The sequence below is a fragment of the Lycorma delicatula genome, chromosome 2, assembly GCF_047948215.1.
Source record: "Lycorma delicatula isolate Av1 chromosome 2, ASM4794821v1, whole genome shotgun sequence".
NCBI lineage: Eukaryota > Metazoa > Arthropoda > Insecta > Hemiptera > Fulgoridae > Lycorma > Lycorma delicatula.
In genome coordinates, this window is record NC_134456.1 from 167,035,154 (window position 1) to 167,055,743 (window position 20,590).

Here is a 20,590-nt window from a genome sequence, read left to right on the forward strand (position 1 = left end):
GAAAAGTTTCAGTATGTAGTGTATGAATGGAATATTTATGGTGATTTGATGGTAATTGCACTTATTCTTGGTCTACAGCTTGATTATACAAAGTAATGTTGTTTTTCGTGTGAGGGTAATAGGGACAGAAGAAAACATTTCTTTAGAAAAGAATGGCCTAAATGTTAATCACTCATTCCGGAACAGAAAAATGTGAAACATGACTCGTTATGTAATCCTAAAAATGTGTATCTACTTCTGTTACATATCAAACTAGGATTAATTAAGAATTTCATCAAGGGCATGGACAATACTCTTGGTTTCATGTACTTAAAACAGAAGTTTCCTAAAATTAATGATACAAAAATTAAAGAAGGAATATTTGTGGGCCCATAAATATGATGAATAATGAATGCATGATGAAAAGTTTGAGGAACTATTGAATTCACTGGAGAAAGCAGCTTGGCAAGCATTCAAAAATGTTATTTATATTTTTTGGGAAATCAGAAGGCGGAAAATTACCATGATATTGTTAATGATCTTATAACATCTTATAAAAATTTGGATTGTAATATGTCCTTAAACGTACACTTCTTGCAATCACACCTAGATTTCTTCCTGGAAAGTCTTGGCACAGCGAGCAATGAGCACAGGAAACACTTTCATCAGGAGATTTCAGCTGTGGAAAAGAGGTATCAAGGCAAAGTGATAACTAATATGCTGGCTGATTATTGTTGGACCATCAAGAGTGATGTGAAATATAACAGGAAATCATTATTTCTTATTTTCTACGAGAGTCAAATGTTTGAATATTGTGTAGTTAAGAATGCAGAAACTATTAAAATGTTTGAAATTATAAATACCAGTCTCTCTGAAACCTTGCGTAATGGGGAAAACAGATATAATATTTGAATTCAAGAGAAAAAATATCAGAATCACTTATTTTTCTTCCAGAGACAAAAAAAAAATTATTTTTTGTTCCTCAGTGTAATTAGAGAAATTTAGTTGTTATTGTGATGAAAGGTAGAATTTAATTACTGCCAGTTATTAAGTATAAGTACATAGTATCTTCAGAATGTGATATGTGCATGAAGAATTTGAAAAATTAAACAGCCTATAACGAAAGAACATGTAAACAGTTGTTATTGAAATAAGAAAGTAGTGGTAAGTTGTTATTGGAAAATAAGAAAATGCTCAAAAACCATTAAAAAACTAAGTAGTTATTTTTTAGAAAAATGTACTTGGTAGAGTTGGCTTCTTTTAAGTAAAATATCATTTCTTTAGTTTTTGAGTGTTTTCTTGTGTTCCAATTTATTAAACAGTATTTTTAAGAAGAAAAATTATTTACATACTGCAGGACTATTCTTGCAGAAATGTTGTTCAACAGTGCTGCTTGTTAATCCTGAGGTAAGATATTGGTCTCTTAAATGAAATTTCCAAGAGTAATTGTTGATTGTGTATAGGTTGGTACAAAGTGAAGTAAAGATATAAAATCAGAATTTGAGATTTTCTGTTTTACATTAACACATTAAAGTTCAAGCTCACAGTTGTATGAGCATCAGTAGTTGTATCAGAGTCCACGCTTGGATATATGCAAGCACAAATACATTCATCTAGTAGAACCGTAGTAGATTATGGATACCGGTGTTCTTTTGTGGTTGTGTTTTCAATTAACCACACATCTCAGGAATGCCTGACCTGAAGTACAAGACTGCATTTCATTTATATTCATCCTCTGAAGTAATACCTTACGGTGGTTCCGGAGGCTAAATAAAATAAAAGGAGTAGAATCCTAATAATGTCTATGCGGATAATTCAAATTTCTATTATTTTTTTAATTATTAATATCTTGACAAAATGCTGTGCTTGCAATTTGTAATTGTGAAAATAAATCACATCATAACTCCATGAATTATATACCAATTATTTGTACTTTTGAAGATTAAAAAAACTGGATGTAATTCTTGACATAGAACAGTTGTGATGTCTAGGTTCCATATCTTAACTTCTTACAGTGTATTTGAAAGAAATCAATGATTAAAATGGTTACAAGATTTTACTGACTTTACATGGTGCTACCATTATCCTCTTATAATTGTAGTCTGGATTCTTTTATGTTTTATAGGTTAAATTCTATTAGGTAATTTCAGTATTATAAATATTATGACACTTATTTTTTGTGTTATTTGTAGCTGATTTTGGATTGGCTCGATGGTATGGGTTACCAGTTCGACCTATGACACCAAAAGTGGTTACATTGTGGTACAGGGCTCCAGAACTGTTGTTACAGGCTCGCACACAAACAACATCAGTAGATATGTGGGCTGCTGGTTGTATACTTGGTGAACTTCTTGGTCAGTGCATTTTTCATTAGAAGTTAAATAATCGTAATTACAGTTTACAATATGTTTTATTAAATTTGCATGTTTATTTATTAAGTATCATAAGCTAATTTTTATAATTCTGTAAAATATTTCCTAAAAAATTATCTTTTAAAACTGCATTATTTTTTATTAATCAATGTGTAATTATAATGAATCTCTATTAGTGTGATGGTGTATTAAAAAAACATTTCTCTTTTTTCTTCTTTGTTGCACAGGAGATTAATGAATAAATCTTATTATTATTGTTTTAAAATATTTTATTTTTAGAATTAGAATTTAAACTTAACTCTGAGGGAGTACAGTGTTGTGTAAGAAGCATATTTTATTACTGATTGTATTTTTTAAAACAATGAACTGTTGATGCTATCGTAGTTTATTAAATTGGTTTAATTAAAAATAGTTTTTGGTGTTTATATAGATCAGACATTTTAATAAATATTTAACATGTTTGCAAGCACTTGTTTTGTTTGGTATTCATGTTTTTTTCAAATTGTTTTTTTTTTTTTTTTTAATAACATTCAAAATGTTTGCAGTTTGTTGTTTATTGTTAAAATATCAGTTTTTACTAGATTCAATTCTTTTTACCTCTGTTCCAATAATTCATTTTGTTTGAATCAATAATATTCTCAAATCTTTACAAGGACTGTTGTGCCATGTAGCTTTTTCTTCTTTTTATCTTTCAAAAATGTTCTAATTTTGAAACTGCTTTCTGAGTCTTGCTGTGACCCATAAGATGAGAGTAGAAGATGTAGTTGGATATTCTATTCAGGAAGATGCAGTTGGCAATATTGAAGACGTCTTCTCTAGCCTTTTCTTTATTGAGCCAACATTTTATTCCAATTATTTATTGCCTGGCTCTATTTCTTGTAGGGCCTTGTTATGGGTATCTTGTGATTCGTGAGATACTACTTTTGTAAAAAGCACTATATTATAATTTAAATTTTTTTGTAAAACATGGAAAAACATTTAACAAAATTTATCAAATGATACAAGTTTGTTGTTTGTATTTTATGCATTGTTATTTTGCTTAAGTGGTTTAAAAATTATCAAGGTTCTGTTTTGATCTATTGATTCCAACTTGCAGATGCAGAAAGCAAGATTCCGAATTTGCTGCTAATTGATTTTACAAAAAAATGTAGCGTTTCCAGTGGAGTATGTTATGAAGCCTAGACAAGGAAACTTGGAACACATGTACTAACATTAAATTCATTTGATTTCTCATAACCAGGATCACAAAGAAAATTGAATTGATTAGAAACAGTTACCTCTCACAAATGGATAACATTAATGATTAAATATTTTAAGGAAGAACTATTTGGTGGTGCAAAGTAATCTGTTACTATTATAGTGGAACATAAGTCCACTAGAAAGTTAAAGTGTGACAGACATTTTTGATAGCCATTGTTTGTTTTAAGAAGGTGCAGAAAAATTATCAAAATTTTTTATTGATGTTTAAGTGTTAAATTTTTTGAAATCATATTTATTCCATTTTCTGTAAGTTTTATATTATTAGTGGGTTCACCTCTGGTCCATTTTAAGTGTTCCAAAAAAATATAAGCTGGTTGCTTGACCAATTCAAAAAAAATTGAAACTTACCCACTTGGTTCCTATATGTTTCCAACCACCCGTGGGTCACTTCAATTGATTTTACCCCTTTACTTTCTAAAATCAATTAAGAACATTAGAAACAATTAATTGAAACTGATAGTTTAGGCTGTTAATTGCATTATATGTCAAAAAAATAAATCTAGATTTGTTTCACCTGTTGTTACATTATAGTCTTGACATAAATCCATGTTTGATTTTTAGATTCATCTACTTTTTTCTTTTGTAAATTTCTTTATTTTATTTTATAATTTTCCAGTTAATAATATTTTGTGCAATTTCTGGTTTGCAATTTGTTTTTTTTTTTTTTAACTGCGAGGGCTGTTCAAAAATGATAATGGTGACCCTGAATGATAATACAGTTTCTGTAGTGACCCTGAGGAAAATGTGTTGCGATGGATTGTAATATTGCACACCATCATGTAGCCATCTATAGCAATTAGTTTCAAGTTGATTGGTGCAGTGAGTGGTCATATGTGACAATTTGTGTAACGTGGATTAGATATTTGCCTACCATGTCCAGCATGGATAAAAAGTTAGAGCAATGTTGTAATGTGAGACTTTTACGGAAACTCTAAAAGAACCGAAAAGATGCATATGAATTATTTACTACAGTGTATGGTAAAGATGTTATGAACCAGGTGACCTTCTACAAGTGGTATGTTATATAGCATTCAAGGAGAGTAGAGAGAGCATCTCCAACAAGCCATGCGGGGGGTGCCCTTCAACGTCTTGCACCGAGATTCTAAAGAATATAGCTGCTGCTCTTGCCCGTGAAGAACGACGAATTACTGGGAGCTCGCTGCATGTCTAGACATTTCAGTTGGCAGTGTATTTTTGATTTTGCACAATGATTTGGCCATGCGACATGTTTCTTTCAGATGGGTTTAATGCCTGTTCACATCAGAGCAATTACAACATTTCCATGTGTCAAGACCTGTTATCGTGGTGGTGGGGATGAAGAAATGAATCGAATCATAATCGTAGATGAATTTTGGATGTATCACAACGATCTGGATCTGAAACAACAAAGATTTCAATGGAAAAGGGTGCAGTCAGTCACCTTTGGAAAAAGCAAAGATGAGTCACAGCACCCATAATTTTATGATGCTAATCTTCAATTCGAAGGGTTTTTTGTCCTTACCAACATTCTGTTCCTCAAGGCCAGACAGTAGGCAGATTATAACAAATCGGCTTTGATCACGATGTTGCATCATTTTAAGAAAAAAATGGCCATACAAGAGCATTAATGAAATTTTACTGCGCTGCCCCATGTTGCTAATAGTGTAGTTGATTTCTTGAACGCTCGTAGCATTGCAACTGTACCCCACCCACGATACAGTCCCAATTTGGCCCCTTGCGATTTCTGGCTGTTTCCCAAAGTCAGGTTTAAGCTCAGGGGATGGAAATTTAATACAATCACGAGGTCATCAAAGCTGTGGAGGCACGTTGCAAGGACCTCAAGAAAGATTGTCTGGCATTCGTGTTAAAAAGTGGCGGGAACGGTGGGAAAAGTATATTAGAACCGAGGGGGGGTTGCTTTGAAAAAGAGCATGTAGATTTAGAAGACTGAATACATTTTTTTTCTGCAGAGCGTTTTTATCATTACTTTTTGAACAACCCCTGTATTTGTTATTCATTTTATATTATACATCTAGCAAATTTCAGTCATAATCGTAGATTTTTAAATCTTGTTACTTCTTATGACTTTCTTTTAAGAAACTATTATAAAGAACTAAGTTTATGTTAAATGATATAATACCTATAGTTTCTCTTTATAGGCCATAGACCATTACTGCCTGGAAGATCAGAGATACATCAGTTGGAACTAATCGTCGATTTACTTGGAACACCATCAGACGCTATCTGGCCAGAGTATTCATCATTACCAGCACTGGCAAATTTTAATTTAAAAGCACAGCCATACAATAATCTAAAACAGAAATTTCCGTGGTTATCTGCAGCTGGGTTGAGGTTATTAAATTTCCTATTTATGTATGATCCAAAGAAACGAGCTACTGCCGAAGAATGTTTACAAAGTTCATACTTTAAAGAAGCACCATTACGTAAGTGTTTAATTTATTTATTTTTTAAATTTTCCTTAGAGATTGTAAAGCAACTACTTTATGTCAAAATTTATGTATTCAAATTAGAAATAATATAATCATAGAAAATAGGAGATTCAAATATCTAAAATTCTGTGAAGTGAAGTTTATTCACCTATCAGATTTATTAATATCTAAGGAAATGAATATATTCAAGATTGTGGCAGACTAATGGAGTGGTGGGAGGATGTTTTTAAATATCAGTCTTATTAATTTTTCAGATAATTTCAGATAAGTATCAGAAACATTTCTGAAACCTTTCTAGTACTGCTTTCTACTGGTCAGTCACAGCATCCTATTTGTCCTGCAACATCCCATATCATATTCCTTTTACAACTTGCCGCTTTGATTGTAGGAAAGAAAAAGTAGTCTGAGGGAGTCGTATCTGGAGAATAAGGTAGTGATTGATCTAATCTTTTTTATGCAAAAAATGATTGATTGCAGCTGAAGAAAGTAAGTGGGTGTGTTGTTAGACTAAGACAAACAATTTTTTGATGGAAACATTTTACATTTCAATTGATGATTTCAGTTCCACAGCCTCTGTAACACCTTCGCATAGAATTTGTTGTGATCATTGTTGCTTTAGGCATCAAGTTCTGATGAATAATTCCTTTAATATTGAATAAGATTATTGACATGGTTTTCACTATAATTTTTCTAATAAAAGGCTATTTACCGAACAATTTATTTAGCCTCAGGATCTTATAAAACAACCAGTTTTCATCACAAGTGACAATTCCATTCAAAGATACTGAATCATTGACAACACACACCATCAAATCAATGCAACAATTGGTCTCTTTTTGATGCTTGAAACTCAAAAAATGTCTCACTAAATGAGAAAAATTTGACTTTCTTAGAAATTCGTTTGTTTTTGCTTCCAGTCATTCTATCTTACATCATTTTTTTAAATCATTAAACCATTTCGTAATGCTTTTTCTTAATTAAAAAATCTGATTATTGCTCATTGCTCCACTTTTAATTTTTTTACACCTAGACAACCAAGAACTTGCTACTACTTTTACTGTAATCATAAACTGCAGTTTGTACACATTGGAAAGAACACACCCTACACATCAAATCATGTACTGTTTTGCCTTCTCTTGCCAATATTAAATACAGTTGAGATAGAGAAATGTTATTTAATTGGAACACATTAATATTTTGCTTTTTATTGGTTACAAAAGTCCCATGTGCTTAACTTTCTATTAGAATGTTTTTTTATGTTAAAATATCTATTTTATATATATATATATATACTTATTTTATGATTATGGGTCTGTATGATAATATATATTTCCTTTAACCATAAAAAGCATACAACACCAAAATTTCTAAATTTGATTGCTTATAATAGATTTTATATTTATAAAAAAATATTTGAAAATTAAAAATTGCTATTTTGTAATAAAAGTATGTTTAATTAATATAATTATGTAATTTTTTCTTTTCTGTTTATTTTATTCCTTTATAAAAAACAATTAAATGCAGTAATTTGTTCATTTAGAAGTGCAGAAATGTTGAGAAAGAACCAAGCCTTGGAAATTTTGAAGTAAGATTATAAATCTACTAACTTTAAGTAAATTGTGTTGTAATTTGAATATAGGTTACACATTTTTATACTTCTTTGAATTTTCTGCAGTTAAATAACATAGATGAAATGATGTTATGTAAGAGTAATACTTAAGATTACGTCATCAAAGTAGATGACCATTGTCATTCAAGCCTACCCCAGAAATAAATAAGTAAAGGTTTTATAGTAAAGTTGCAGTGAAAGTAAATAACCAAATAATAATGATATGCAGAAAAAAGTAACACTTTCTTCTCATATGAATTTGAAAGGATATATATTGAAAAACTCACAAATAGTAATTATTTAGAATAGGTACTTACAGTCCTCCTTTTTTGAACATATGAATAAAAATTGTTATGAATTTGCAGGAAAATGTAATTATATCATTTTGACAATAGAAAAAAATTTCATTTTTATCTTCAAGTCAGATATTAAAAATGATGGTTTATTGGATGGTGGTAAAATGGATGGGGCGTAAGCCTATATTTGATTAGAGTGATGATTACTTCAGGGGGGAGAGTGGTGGGTCATGCGGAGGGTGTTGAGGTGGTGACCAGTGTGCAATGTGGTGTCCTGCAGGGATTGGTGTGGGGGCCATTCCTATGGAGCATCACATATGATGGCTTCCTGAGAATTAAGTTGCCAGAAGGAGTTGCTGTAACAGAATTTGCAGATGATGTCTCTCTTGTGATAGTTGGGAAGAAGGAGGAGCATGTCATCCACAGAGGAAACAAGGCGATAAAGCTTGTGGATGGTTGGTTGACAAGCAGGAGGTTGTCATTGACAGCAGAGAAAACCAAGTTGGTGGTGATGGCGGACAGAAGGAGGTTGTCCCCGATAGCATTGGAGGTAAATGGTGTTAAGGTAGAGGCAGTCCAGAAGGCGAAATACTTGGGGGTGTGGCTGCATAGGATGCAGTCCTTCCAGCCACAGATGGTGGGTGGGGCATGGAGAATGGTGGCGGCATTAGCTCGATTGATGTGTAGAGTGGGGGCGGTCCAGTTCCTCCAAGAGACATGTTGGCAGCGGTGTTTCAGAGTATTGTTTTGTTCACAGTGCCAGTATGGGAGAGAGCATTACAGAAGGAGGTGGCTATCAAAAAATTGGAGAGAAGGATGATGATTCGGGTGGCCAGGGTGTACAGGATGGTGTTGGTAGAAGCCATTTTTGTCAATGGCAAAAGAGAGAGTGGACCAAGCTGGTGGAAAGAATCATGGGGAAGTGAGGTGAGAGATGTTAGAGAGGTGGCAGGAGAGGTAGGCTGCAGCCGGAGTGGGGCGATGGACGAGATGGCGTGTAAGGGATATAAGATCTTGATTGGCTTGAAAGCATTGGGAACTCTCTTTTGAGCTAATGCAGGTGCTCTCAGAACGCAGTAGTTTTAATGAATATCTATATAGTAATAAGAGGAGGCAGACAAATAGATGCCAGTATTGTCCGGCAACTGATATCATGGAGCACATTGTTTTTATATGTAAGAGGTGGGAGAGTTACCGGGAAGAGGTTGGGGATAGAATTGGAGTGGTTTTCCCCAACAACATAATGGAGGCTATGTTGCATAGCAAAAGAAATTGGACTTTAATAAGTAGAGTGATTGTCTCAATAATGAAGAAGAAAGTGCAGGTGGAGGAGCAGGATGTAAAGGAAGAGCTAAGGTGAAGAGAGTTGGATAGATTAGGGATGGGTGGGATGCTCCAGTGTTCCACTTCGAGGAATGGGCGGGGACTCCTGTGGAGGATGGGGGTTAGGGTATAAAAAAGGATCGTAGTCCCAAGGAGGGGATCTCCACCTAAGAGCAAGACAGAGTGAATACCGCAATCCCAGGGAGGGGATCCTCCTTATGGGGGTCGCCACCTTAATGACAAAGGCATGGAAAAAGGACCTGACCCATCTGGCCAGGCGATCGACTGGGAGCAGCATAGCTGGGCCTGGTGCGGATAGTTTCGGGTGGTTAAGAGGCGAAAGGCACCCTCTCAAGGCCAAGTAGTGCAGTACTGCGGGGCCAGACCTGGGGGGTTACCCACCGGGTTGGTCTAGTGGTGAACGCGTCTTCCCAAATCAGCTGATTTGGAAGTCAAGAGTTCCAGCATTCAAGTCCTAGTAAAGCCAGTTATTTTTACACGGATTTGAATGCTAGATCGTGGATACCGGTGTTCTTTGGTGGTTGGGTTTCAATTAACCACACATCTCAGAAATGGACGAACTGAGAATGTACAAGACTACACTTCATTTACACTCATACATATCATCCTCATTCATCCTCTGAAGAATTATCTAAACGGTAGTTACCAGAGGCTAAACAGGAAAAAGAAAGAAAGACCTGGGAGGTTAGGGAGGTAAGACAAAAAAAAATTTTTATTATGCTCAGTTGAGATTTTTGTACTATGTCTATAGCATAGGATTTGCTGATTATAATAAAAAAATGAATAAAACTGACGTAATAAAAAAACTGTTCATCAAAAATTATGATTATTATTACTATTATTGAAGCACTGTTATTTTTTTCAGTGTAATGTAAACTTAAGGTGGAAATGCTTAAAAATGTTTGCTAAATATTATAAAATTACTTATATGCTAGATGTGGAAAAAATTTAAAAAAAAATTCACTATACAATCTATTAATTTTAGCACTCATTTCAATTAGGTTATGCACAGCAACTAATGCGAATATGACTGGACTGTTGTATTCCACAGATGATTACTGACACAAATTAGCTTAATTATGGTTTCAGAAGATAAATACACGTTTAAAGAGAAGGGTTCCAATTTTAAAATATTCAAATTTTTGTTAATTGAGGGGCTAGGAGACATTAACTCTTAAGAGGGCAAGAAATTGTGAATTTCCTTCTCCTTCATGATTGTTTTTATTTTTAAAGGTAGAAGAAACTTTGAAAATATAAGTTGAGTATGGCAATGTTTCTATTTTTAATTTAGGAGTCTGGGACCCTAAATCATAAACAATGCAATGGGTTCTCCTATTTTCTCCTCTGTCGTATTTTTCCTGAGGTTTAAGTATATTTTTATGTAGAAAAGTTTGAATATCAGATTATTTCAATTTTCTATGCATGTAAATCTGGAAATTGAAAGGAATTTATGGAAGTATAAAATTTTAGTCCTAGTGATGGTTTGCGTTTGGTTCTATACAGTTCTATAAGTTTGGTGGTTGTATAATTATGGTTTTCTTATCAGACTTTATTTTTCTTGTATTTATCATTATTCCTAATATCATGGAGGAGTATCAAAGGAGGTGAAATTACAGATTGTCTATACAGTAGTATTTGCTGCTATAAATAGTTCAAGATTGTTGATCTGCCTGTAAAATGCATTTAGAATTCATTATGGAAAAGAGAGGGGCAGTTTTCGAATCATTTTCTTAAATAACTACTGCTGGTAGTAGAGGGTGCAACAGAACCAATTAAGCAGTTTTGAGGAGTTATAAAAAAGGAATAAGGGTACAGAAAAAATCTTTTTATATTTTTAAATAAGCAGTAGGCCTAAATACCATTTAATAATCATTAAGTTTTTAAAATAATGTCCTCAAGGTGGCAGCCATTAGCAACACACTGTTGAGACAATTTCTGAAGCTTTGTACACCTTATTCACACATATCTTGGGGTACGGTGTTTTCTTCAGTAATCTGCCCTGGTAGGGTCTGAGAGTAATGTTTAAACATCTTTTCCTTCAGATGTCTACAAAGAAAGAGATTATAAATGCTCAAATCGGGTGACCGTGCAAGCCATCCCCACATCACCCCTCAGACCAGAAGTCTGGGTAAAATTACTCTCGCACTGGGTGAATTTCGGGCTGTGTGAGCTATAGCCCCATCCTGTTGGAACCACAAGTCCCCCGTCCCTCTTCTTCAACAGTCTCTTCCGTTGTGGACTGTAGAAAATTTCACAACTTTGAGACATAATGTTCAAAATTCACATCACAGACATGTTTTCCTCAAAGAAGTACAGGCCTATCATGCCAAATTGTGATGTAGCATACCACAACGTTAGTTTAGGGGAATATAATGGTCTTTCATGAATAAATCGGGGGCTGTTTTCAGCCCAGTAGCAGAAATTTTGCTTATTCACATTCCCACTAAGGTGAAAATGTGTTTTGTTACTACTGAAGTAAGCTGCCTCAGGAGTGATCTGTGCAAGCATTTGCTTATACAGATTTTGGCCTTTGGCATAGTCTGCTGGTCTCAGTTCTTGAGACATCATTATTTTGAAGGGTTGAAAATTCAAATCGAAATGCAGAATCGCCCTTAAACTGCAGTCTGACATTCACAAGGCAACAACATGCCTCTGAGCAGAACATTGTCGTGATTGCTCGATTGCTGCTCTCACCAGCTGCACATTTTCTAATGTTCTGATGAACCTGTGTCAGCCAAGTGTACCTCTTTGTAGTGTGCTACCAGTTTCCTCCAACTGCCTAACCCAGAATGGAATTGTGTTCATATTAAGAATGGCATTGTTGTGTGGAATGTTGAACCATTCCCAAAAAGCTCTTTGTGTCGTGATCACATGTCGATTGTTCGATTGTTTTCAAAACAGTAAAGGCATGATGTGTTCCTGTCTAAACCATATTGGCTACTGAAATGGGGTCACCAATGGAACAGAGGGAGACCATGCGCACCAGCCTACCCCCACCACTGCCTGAGCATTGACCCCACCTAACCGCTTAGTTGGTTCTGCCGCAACTGTGTAATAAGATTAATGTTCCTATGTATTAATAAAATTAATACACTTTATTATAACTATGATGTTTTTAACAGAATTTTGAAGTATTGAACAATCAGTTGAAAAAAAATTAGTAAGTGAAATTATTGTAAAATTTCATATTCACAAAGAAAAAAAATTGGTATTAAAAATTTTGAAAAAGATGTATTTGTATAAAAGATTAGCAGTATAACATTTATGTAACATGCTTTTGAAAATAATATCAAAAACAAAATTTTAGCACTATTTTTTTTTTTTTTTTTTTTTGTAAGTATACAAACTCCAAGAATTGAAACAATTTTTTCTATTATTTTTAAACGGTAATTAATTTAATTTTCCCAGTAACTTTATGCCAGAGAATGTTTTTGTCTGGTGTGTTGCATGTAAAGAAATAAATTGGGAAAATAAAAGGCTACAAATAGTAGCTTGTAGTTATTAGAGAAAGGGAAATTGTGTGATAATATCTTAACATATTACTGCCAAAATATTTCTCTTTATTTAATCAACCAACTGACATAAATATATCTTTTACATATCTTGTGAGAGTTATTAAAAAAAATATATTTAAAAAGTTTATAGTGAAAAGAACTCCTTCCCCCAAAGAAACTGGATCTCATGGATCCAAGTGATGAATTCCTCACAAGAAGCTCAATCCTCCCCTTGTGAATTACAAGGATCCATGTGGCCATTGAACTTAATGTAATTTCACTAATATAGAGAATGTTAGTGTTCTACTTTTAAAAATTTGTTCTATTTTTTCAAAATTTTTTTATTTCCAGTATTATATTCTCATTTGTACTTAAAAACCATTATGTTTATTACAAAAACATTATTATTATTAACAAAAAACCTTTTATATATGTATATTTATTAAAAATTATAGAAAATTTAAAAAAAAAATTATTAATATAAATGTAAAAAAAGTAAAAAGAAGAAAAAATATTACGTGCGTTATGAAAAACTCTAGTAAAATCTAAAAAATTCTGCATTAAAAACTAACTGCAAAAATTAAAAGCCGACTGTTATATGATGTACAGTACATTATTAGTAAAATCGTAGATAAATAAACAAAAACCTACAACATACCTGATTTCACCCATATTAGTTATCGCGCAGACTATGATGCACAACCAAAATCTTGTAAATTAATCTGGGTTATAATTTATTTTTTAGCTTGCGAGCCAAAAATGATGCCTACATTTCCACAACATCGTAACATGAAAAGTGCATCAGGAAATAAAAATGCCGCTGGCAATCAAGCACCTTCAGGCTTAAATAGTGGTACCATGGACCAGACTATGAACCTACCTGCTATCACTGATTTGGTATGTATTATTCCACATATTTATATGCATGTTTATTAAATAAATTAGGTAAATCTAAATTTAATAAATATAAAGTTTCTGGTAAATAACTCATTTTAGTTTTGTTTTTGTTTAATAGCAAGAATTTTATTGATTTTGATTTAAATTTAAATCAGTGTGAACACACAGAGTGGTATTTAATTACTTTTACTTTAATTTTTATTATAATATCTTTTAAGAATTACTAGTTATAGAGTTGAGTGTTATTATACATCTGGGAAGGCACATTTTACATTCATGTTTACATTTCTAGTGCTGAAGATCTGTTAACATCAGCATAAAATAACAGTTAAAATGTAAAATAGCAGTAAGTTCTGGCAAGTGTTTTTCTTAATTTAAAAACCTTCAGTTAGTGTAGTTGAGAGTGGTTCAGGAAATTAAAAATACTATTTAAATGCAGAAAAAAATACTGAGCAAGTCTTGAAGCGTTATGGCATAATGTTATCAGTGCATGTATGTACTGAAAAAAAATTAATGTACTCAGTACTGCTTCCACCATTCCTAACCATCAACAAGCCCTTATAGCCAGGTGTTATCAGATGCCACTTTTATATATATATTGATTGACAAAGCTTCTACAAATAAATAATGGGTTAATATCTTCTGTTTAGAATTCTGTTTTAACCAAATAATGGACCATTTTGAAATTTTTATTTGTAGCTCTTATCGCAAAAAAGGAACAATAACAAGATTAGATGAAACATTTTAGGAAATCATTGACTATGGTTCTAATAAAAAGAGTGTCTTAAAAGGATATTACTACATTGCCCTTTTCTCAAAATCAGGGTAAATCTTTAAAAATTTACATACAAACCAACAAAAACTATAGTTTTAAAGTCGGTTTTAATGTAAAATAATTACTGGTTATTTTTTTAGTCACATTATGTATTTTAAAATTTTATTGTGATCTACTCTATATGTTTATTTTTAATAATCAATTTATTGTTAAACCTTGTTTACTTTATAAAACTTTACTTTAAAAAAGAAAAATTATAATATTTTTAATTCATAGAGTTGATTAAATGTTCTAAAATAATTTAAAATTGCACATCATTTCATACTTATTGATATAAACAATTCTGTTTAGATGTAGATAATACAAATTATAAGATAAAAAAACTATTGATCACCACCAAATAAAAGTGCTGAGAACGTAACAATTAAACAGAAAATAAGTACATATTCCTACAGGAATAAAAAAGAATTAAAATAATATAATCTTTCAAATATTATCACCTAAAATAAATAAAAATACAGTTATAAAACCTAGTAAAAGTTTATTGGTTAGATAAAATTGACTATAACTGTGTTTATTTTATCTTTTACTTTCTTTAATGTATTTATTATAATTTATTTTTTATCACAAATTTTGTTTTCTTTCTAATTAAAATTATATTATTTATCAATACGCGTCAACTCCCCAATATCTACAATAATAACCAGGAATAGGATCACAGATAATCCAAAATCATGGTTGATCCAAAAATAATATTAATAGAATAATATGTTTTAAAATGACCTAATACTGTGCTGCAGTATAGTATTTACATCCACTATTATATTAAGTTATAACGGTAAATAATAAAATACAGTACACTACACTACATTATTATGTACCTGATAAAGGTAATATTCAGAGGTTTATTCAAAATACTTATTGACATATAACAAATTTTCACTATCACTAATATTGTACATAAATATATATAGTTGTAGTGTATGTTCTATGTAATGCATTAACTAACTCTTAGAACTACAGTAGCTAACAAGAAAAAATACATAGACATTAAAAAAAAAATTAATAAATTGTGCATTTTACTCTTTCAGATATTTTTTTAAATAAGACACAATTGATTGTTGTTTTAGTGTTGAAGCCACTAAAAATTTGATTGAATTTCTTTCAATCAAAGAAAGAACTTTAATTGAAACTTCTTCCTAATTGAACTTTGTCCTATCCATAATGAACTTTAGTACAGCATTGTCATATTCAAGACATGCAAACATTTTTGTAGCAAATGAATGAAGGAGTAAAACCTATTACAGAACAGTGAAAAAATTAAAATTTTTAGCTTCTTTATATGTTTTTAAAATTATTTTTTATCACAATTAAACTACTGTTGGATAATCATCATCTACTGTTGGTTAACTATATATCTTTGTTATCACAAGAACCATTGTAAGGCATATACAATCAACTATTTTCAATACTTTTTCTGTGTTTTAGAAAATTAGTTGTGTTAATTGATGTTTATTTTGCTAACAGCAAAATAAACACATCTCTGCAAGTAAAAGTTGTATTCATTAGATAAAATTTACTATAACTGTGTTTGTTTATTAATCTTTTATTTTTTAATGTATTTACTATAATTTATTTTTTTATCACAAATTATCATTTCTTTCTGATTAAAGTTACATTATTTATCAATACACGTCATCTCCCGAATATCTACAATAATAATATCCACAGTGTATAAACAATTATTTGTCTCTTAATCATAAGAAAAATTAGTAAGAGTTTTGAAAAATACTACATGCAAAAAATTGAACAGATATGTTCATTTTTGAAGATATCTGTTCATTGTAACAAATTAGTACATTGTCATAACACTAAACATTTGCAGGCATTAGTAAATGTTGGATTTTGCATAATCAACATTTCAAAACTTAAGCTATTTCTACTAAATCCATTTCTATATGTATATTCAATATAGTAAAGATTAATAAAAAAAAGTAATTTTACTGATCGGTTAGTTTTACTATCCAATGAATAGTCCAGCTTATAACAATGCTTCTGATTATAACGGTTCTTTTTCTTTAATTTTTTGTTTTAAACAGAAATTTTTATCTATCAGTGGGATTAAATCTGCTATTTTATAGAGTTACAATGACTTGGGTGATATTCAAAGCCCCAGTCCATTTGAATAAATGTAACATTAATTGGTATGAGAAAGACTCCTGCAAAAACTTTATAAGAGATTACAGAATAGATGTTTCATTCTTTGTATCAATTAATGCCACACCTTTTGCACGATAAGAATGAATTACTTGATGCATTAGGTGCACCATTGTAGCACACCAGGCTGGTCTAGTGGTCAACTTGTCATCACAAATCAGCTGATTTTGAAGTTGAGAGTTCTAAGGTTCAAATCCTAGTAAAGGCAGTTACTTTTATACAGATTTGAATACTAGATTATGGATACCGGTGTTCTTTGGTGGTTGGGTTTCAATTAACCACACATCTCGGGAACAGTTGACCTGAGACTGTACAATCATACATTCATACATATCATCCTTTATCATACATATCATACTTTATTTACATTCATACATATCATCTTCTGAAGTATGTAATAGTTTACGGAAGTTTTGGAGGCTAAACAGAAAAGAGAGAGAGGTGCGCCATTGTAGTAAACTATTTTTGTTCATGCCAACTAAGTATGAGACTGGCTAGTCACAAACCTGCATTCTCGGTCATCTGTACGATACATATGCTAAGTAAAAGGCATAATTTTTTCAACTTACGTATTTCTTTTAATTCACAGTATTATTAAAATTAGGTCGGTGTCAACATTTGGACTGATGAATGATAACATAATTGCCACTCTTTATGAAACCAGTAATAAATCTTTAAAAGTGAAAGCAGTGTCCATTCCAGTAGTAATGGATGTTGTCAGGATAATTATGTTACTATGAAAAAATTGCCGTGAGAGTTTTGCCAGTTAATTGTTTGAACAGTAACTCATTTATTTGTTAGTATGTTGTGTTTTTAGTTTCATTTGTGAATATCCTTGCCAAGTTTTCATTAGCTTTATTGAATGAACAGTTTCTAATCTTCATTTTCTTTAATTAAACATTTGTTCTTATGTTTTTTTTTTCATTATTTCTTTCTAAAAAAAAGTATTGCAGAATCATTATTTTATCCTAAATAATAGAATAATATATAGCTGCTTCCAGTTATAGATTCTTGAAGATTTAATTACATTATCGTTTTTTTTCATTACTCCAATAATATCTTCATTTTTCTTAGAGGAGAAATCTTTTCTATAAATTTTAGAAATACTAATGGGTATTCTTATCCTGACAACCAGAAAAAATTTGTTTGTATGATTATCATTCATTGAATTAAAAATACCTTCAAATACTATTTTGTTTCATTAATGTATGTATCATGAGATAATGATAATATTATTAAGCAATTAGGAATAAAAGATAATAAAACTAGAGTTGAATTTCAGAATGAATAGCATAGTTTCTTACTCTATGATCATGAAAAAATTGAGCCAAGCAATTTGATTTATAATCACAGTTGACTTACATCAGTTTATTACATTATAAAAATAATACACAAAATTAAAGGTAAAAATTAATATATTAATGTTCAACATAAACATGGTTTAATATAATTTTTTTCAAAACATAAATTGCTAAATTTTAACTTGCACAAATTACTTTCAGAAGTGAAAATCATTTTACAGGAGAAAACCATAACAGTTTTCATCTATGCTGAATTGTATTTTTCAGTAAAATGTAGCAGTTAATAAAGTAAAAATCATAAATAAAACAAGTACTTGCTTAAAAAATGTAACTCCTCTTATGTATATTATTTTTTATACATTTAAAAAAATGTCTTGACAGTATTCAATTTAACACTCCACATTACAAAGAATATCTGGAGTTTTCCATTAATTACACAGATTCTTATTTTTAGTTCATGTTGACAACCTTCATCGCATATACCCTTTTGACAAACCCCCAAAGAAAGAAATCGAGTGGCATAATGTCAGGGAATCGAGGTCACTAGGTCCATCATGGCCTATCCAACATTAAGGAAATTGTTCAGGTAGGTTGTCCCTAACATGTAAACCTCAGTGTGGTGGTGCATCATCCTGTTGGAAGTAAATGTTTGGTTGCTGATGTTCAGTTTGTGGTACTGCAAAGTCCTTTAACAAGTCTAGGTAACTAGCACTAGTAACCATTGGCTCGATGAAGAAGAATGGTCCAGTCACTTCATAATCAGTCAACATATACCAAATATTAATTTTCAGGCTATCACATTGTGTTTCTCAAATGGCATGAGGGTTTTCACTACCCCAAATATGACAATTATGACGTCCTAACATGACCAAAAACATGGAATGTCTTCATCAGAGAAGATTACTTTTTCTAAGACACCTTAATTTCATTCAAGAATGTCCACTGCAAAATTGTAGTGGTGTGGTTTATTTTCATCTTCGTTTGCTTGCACTAATTAAATTTTATATGCATGAAGTTTTTACATGCATGAATTTTACAGGCTTGTGTAGAACCCTCACAATTGTCTATTGTGGTATTCCCAGTTCTAAATTCGGATGATGTGTAGATTTACCCAGACTTCTCTGAAAAGTTTTTCTTACTTGATGCACAATTTCCTCTGAGACAGGAGGTCTGCCAGCACCTTTTTTATGTACTACACTTTCTGTAACCTTAAACTGCTAATACCAATGTTTAATAGTCTTTATTGGGTGGATCGCAGCTGTACTCTAAACTGAAACAGTAATAACACATCCCCTTTCATGAAACCATAGTACACACATTGCTTTTCCCTGCATGGTAGCCATTGCTCAACTAGGGATTCCCCTGTTGCATCATGCCGGTCTGCCCAATCAAGGTCATCGTAACACCTAGTACCTACAGTAATGTTTGAAAAATAATCAACGTGTGCTATATTGCTTTGTTCATTTTTTATTAACCCCTAAAACACACTGAATAATCTATGTTCATTACTCTGTGATGTGTTTGCATTTTAAATAGAATAATATTGAAATATTATTCTCTTCAGTCAGACTGACGTATTATTTCTGAAGCAAATGTTATATACATAATAGCCTCCAGAGGGGGCAGGAGTGGTCAGTCATAAAATTTTAGAATTCTTATTAATAAAAATTCTGTAAATAATACAACAGTAGTTATTTAATATAATAATAATAAAATTATAAAATAATAGAGTACAGTAAAATTCAACCAAGCAATATAATTTTAAAAAAAAAACTTTTCATAGTAGAATAGCATATGTTTAGAAACTAGATATTAGATATATTTAGTGAAGTGAATAAAAACCAGTATTTACTTTTACTTGCAATTATGCAGGTGTTTACTTGCAGTTCTATGAATAAACAACGGTAAACCAAATACTTGACAAGTATTCTCTTTACTTGCAAAACAGGGAAGTGAATAACCTTTACTTATCAAGCGTTTACTTGTAACTACACAAAATTACTGATTCCGGCCAAACTTTACTTAAAACGAGTGAATAAAATCCTAAGTTCGGAAGAGTATTCAAGTATTTACTGTTAGAATTTCAAGGTAGCTATTTAGTAACCTTATCAAACTTTCATTTAATTTTTTATACTTGGTATGGCTGCCTTTGTCAACATTCGTCAACCAAAAACTTACAAAGAAAGGCGAGCATTGAGTCGAAGAAGATATGAAGAACTAATTCCTTTTACAAAAGAATCAGTTGAATTTTTGACGAACGCTTTTTTGGAAGAAAGTAATGAAAAGTGAGGAGGTGCTCTGTCATCGCAACAGAAGATGGAAGTATTTTTGCGGCACTTATCAGACCCTGGATTTCAAAACGGTGTCAGTGAAGACTTCGGGATTCACCATTCTACAGTATGCAAAACTTTCGATTACGTTCTGAACAAAATAAATGAAAAGGCATCTGAGTGGATTCACTTTCCACAGAATGCTCATGAGTTAAATGAAGCCAAGAGAAAATGGAGTTCTCGCTTTAAAATGCCGAGCGTAATACGTGCTGTGGATTGCACGCACTTAGAAATAAATAAACCAGCACACTACGGAGACTGTTACATAAACCGTAAGAAGTATCCCA

General features: G+C 31.7%; 1 protein-coding gene across 1 annotated transcript in view; it reads left to right on the forward strand.

Moving 5' to 3' along the window:
* The window catches only part of Cdc2rk (cyclin-dependent kinase 10), a 51,791-nt gene that overhangs the window by 18,216 nt on the left and 12,985 nt on the right, over positions 1–20,590 (forward strand). Inside the window, exons 6-8 of the mRNA XM_075356658.1 lie at positions 2,172–2,333; positions 5,750–6,034; positions 13,529–13,680. Of these exons, the coding sequence (XP_075212773.1) occupies positions 2,172–2,333; positions 5,750–6,034; positions 13,529–13,680 (599 nt within the window). The remainder of the gene's footprint in view (positions 1–2,171; positions 2,334–5,749; positions 6,035–13,528; positions 13,681–20,590) is intronic.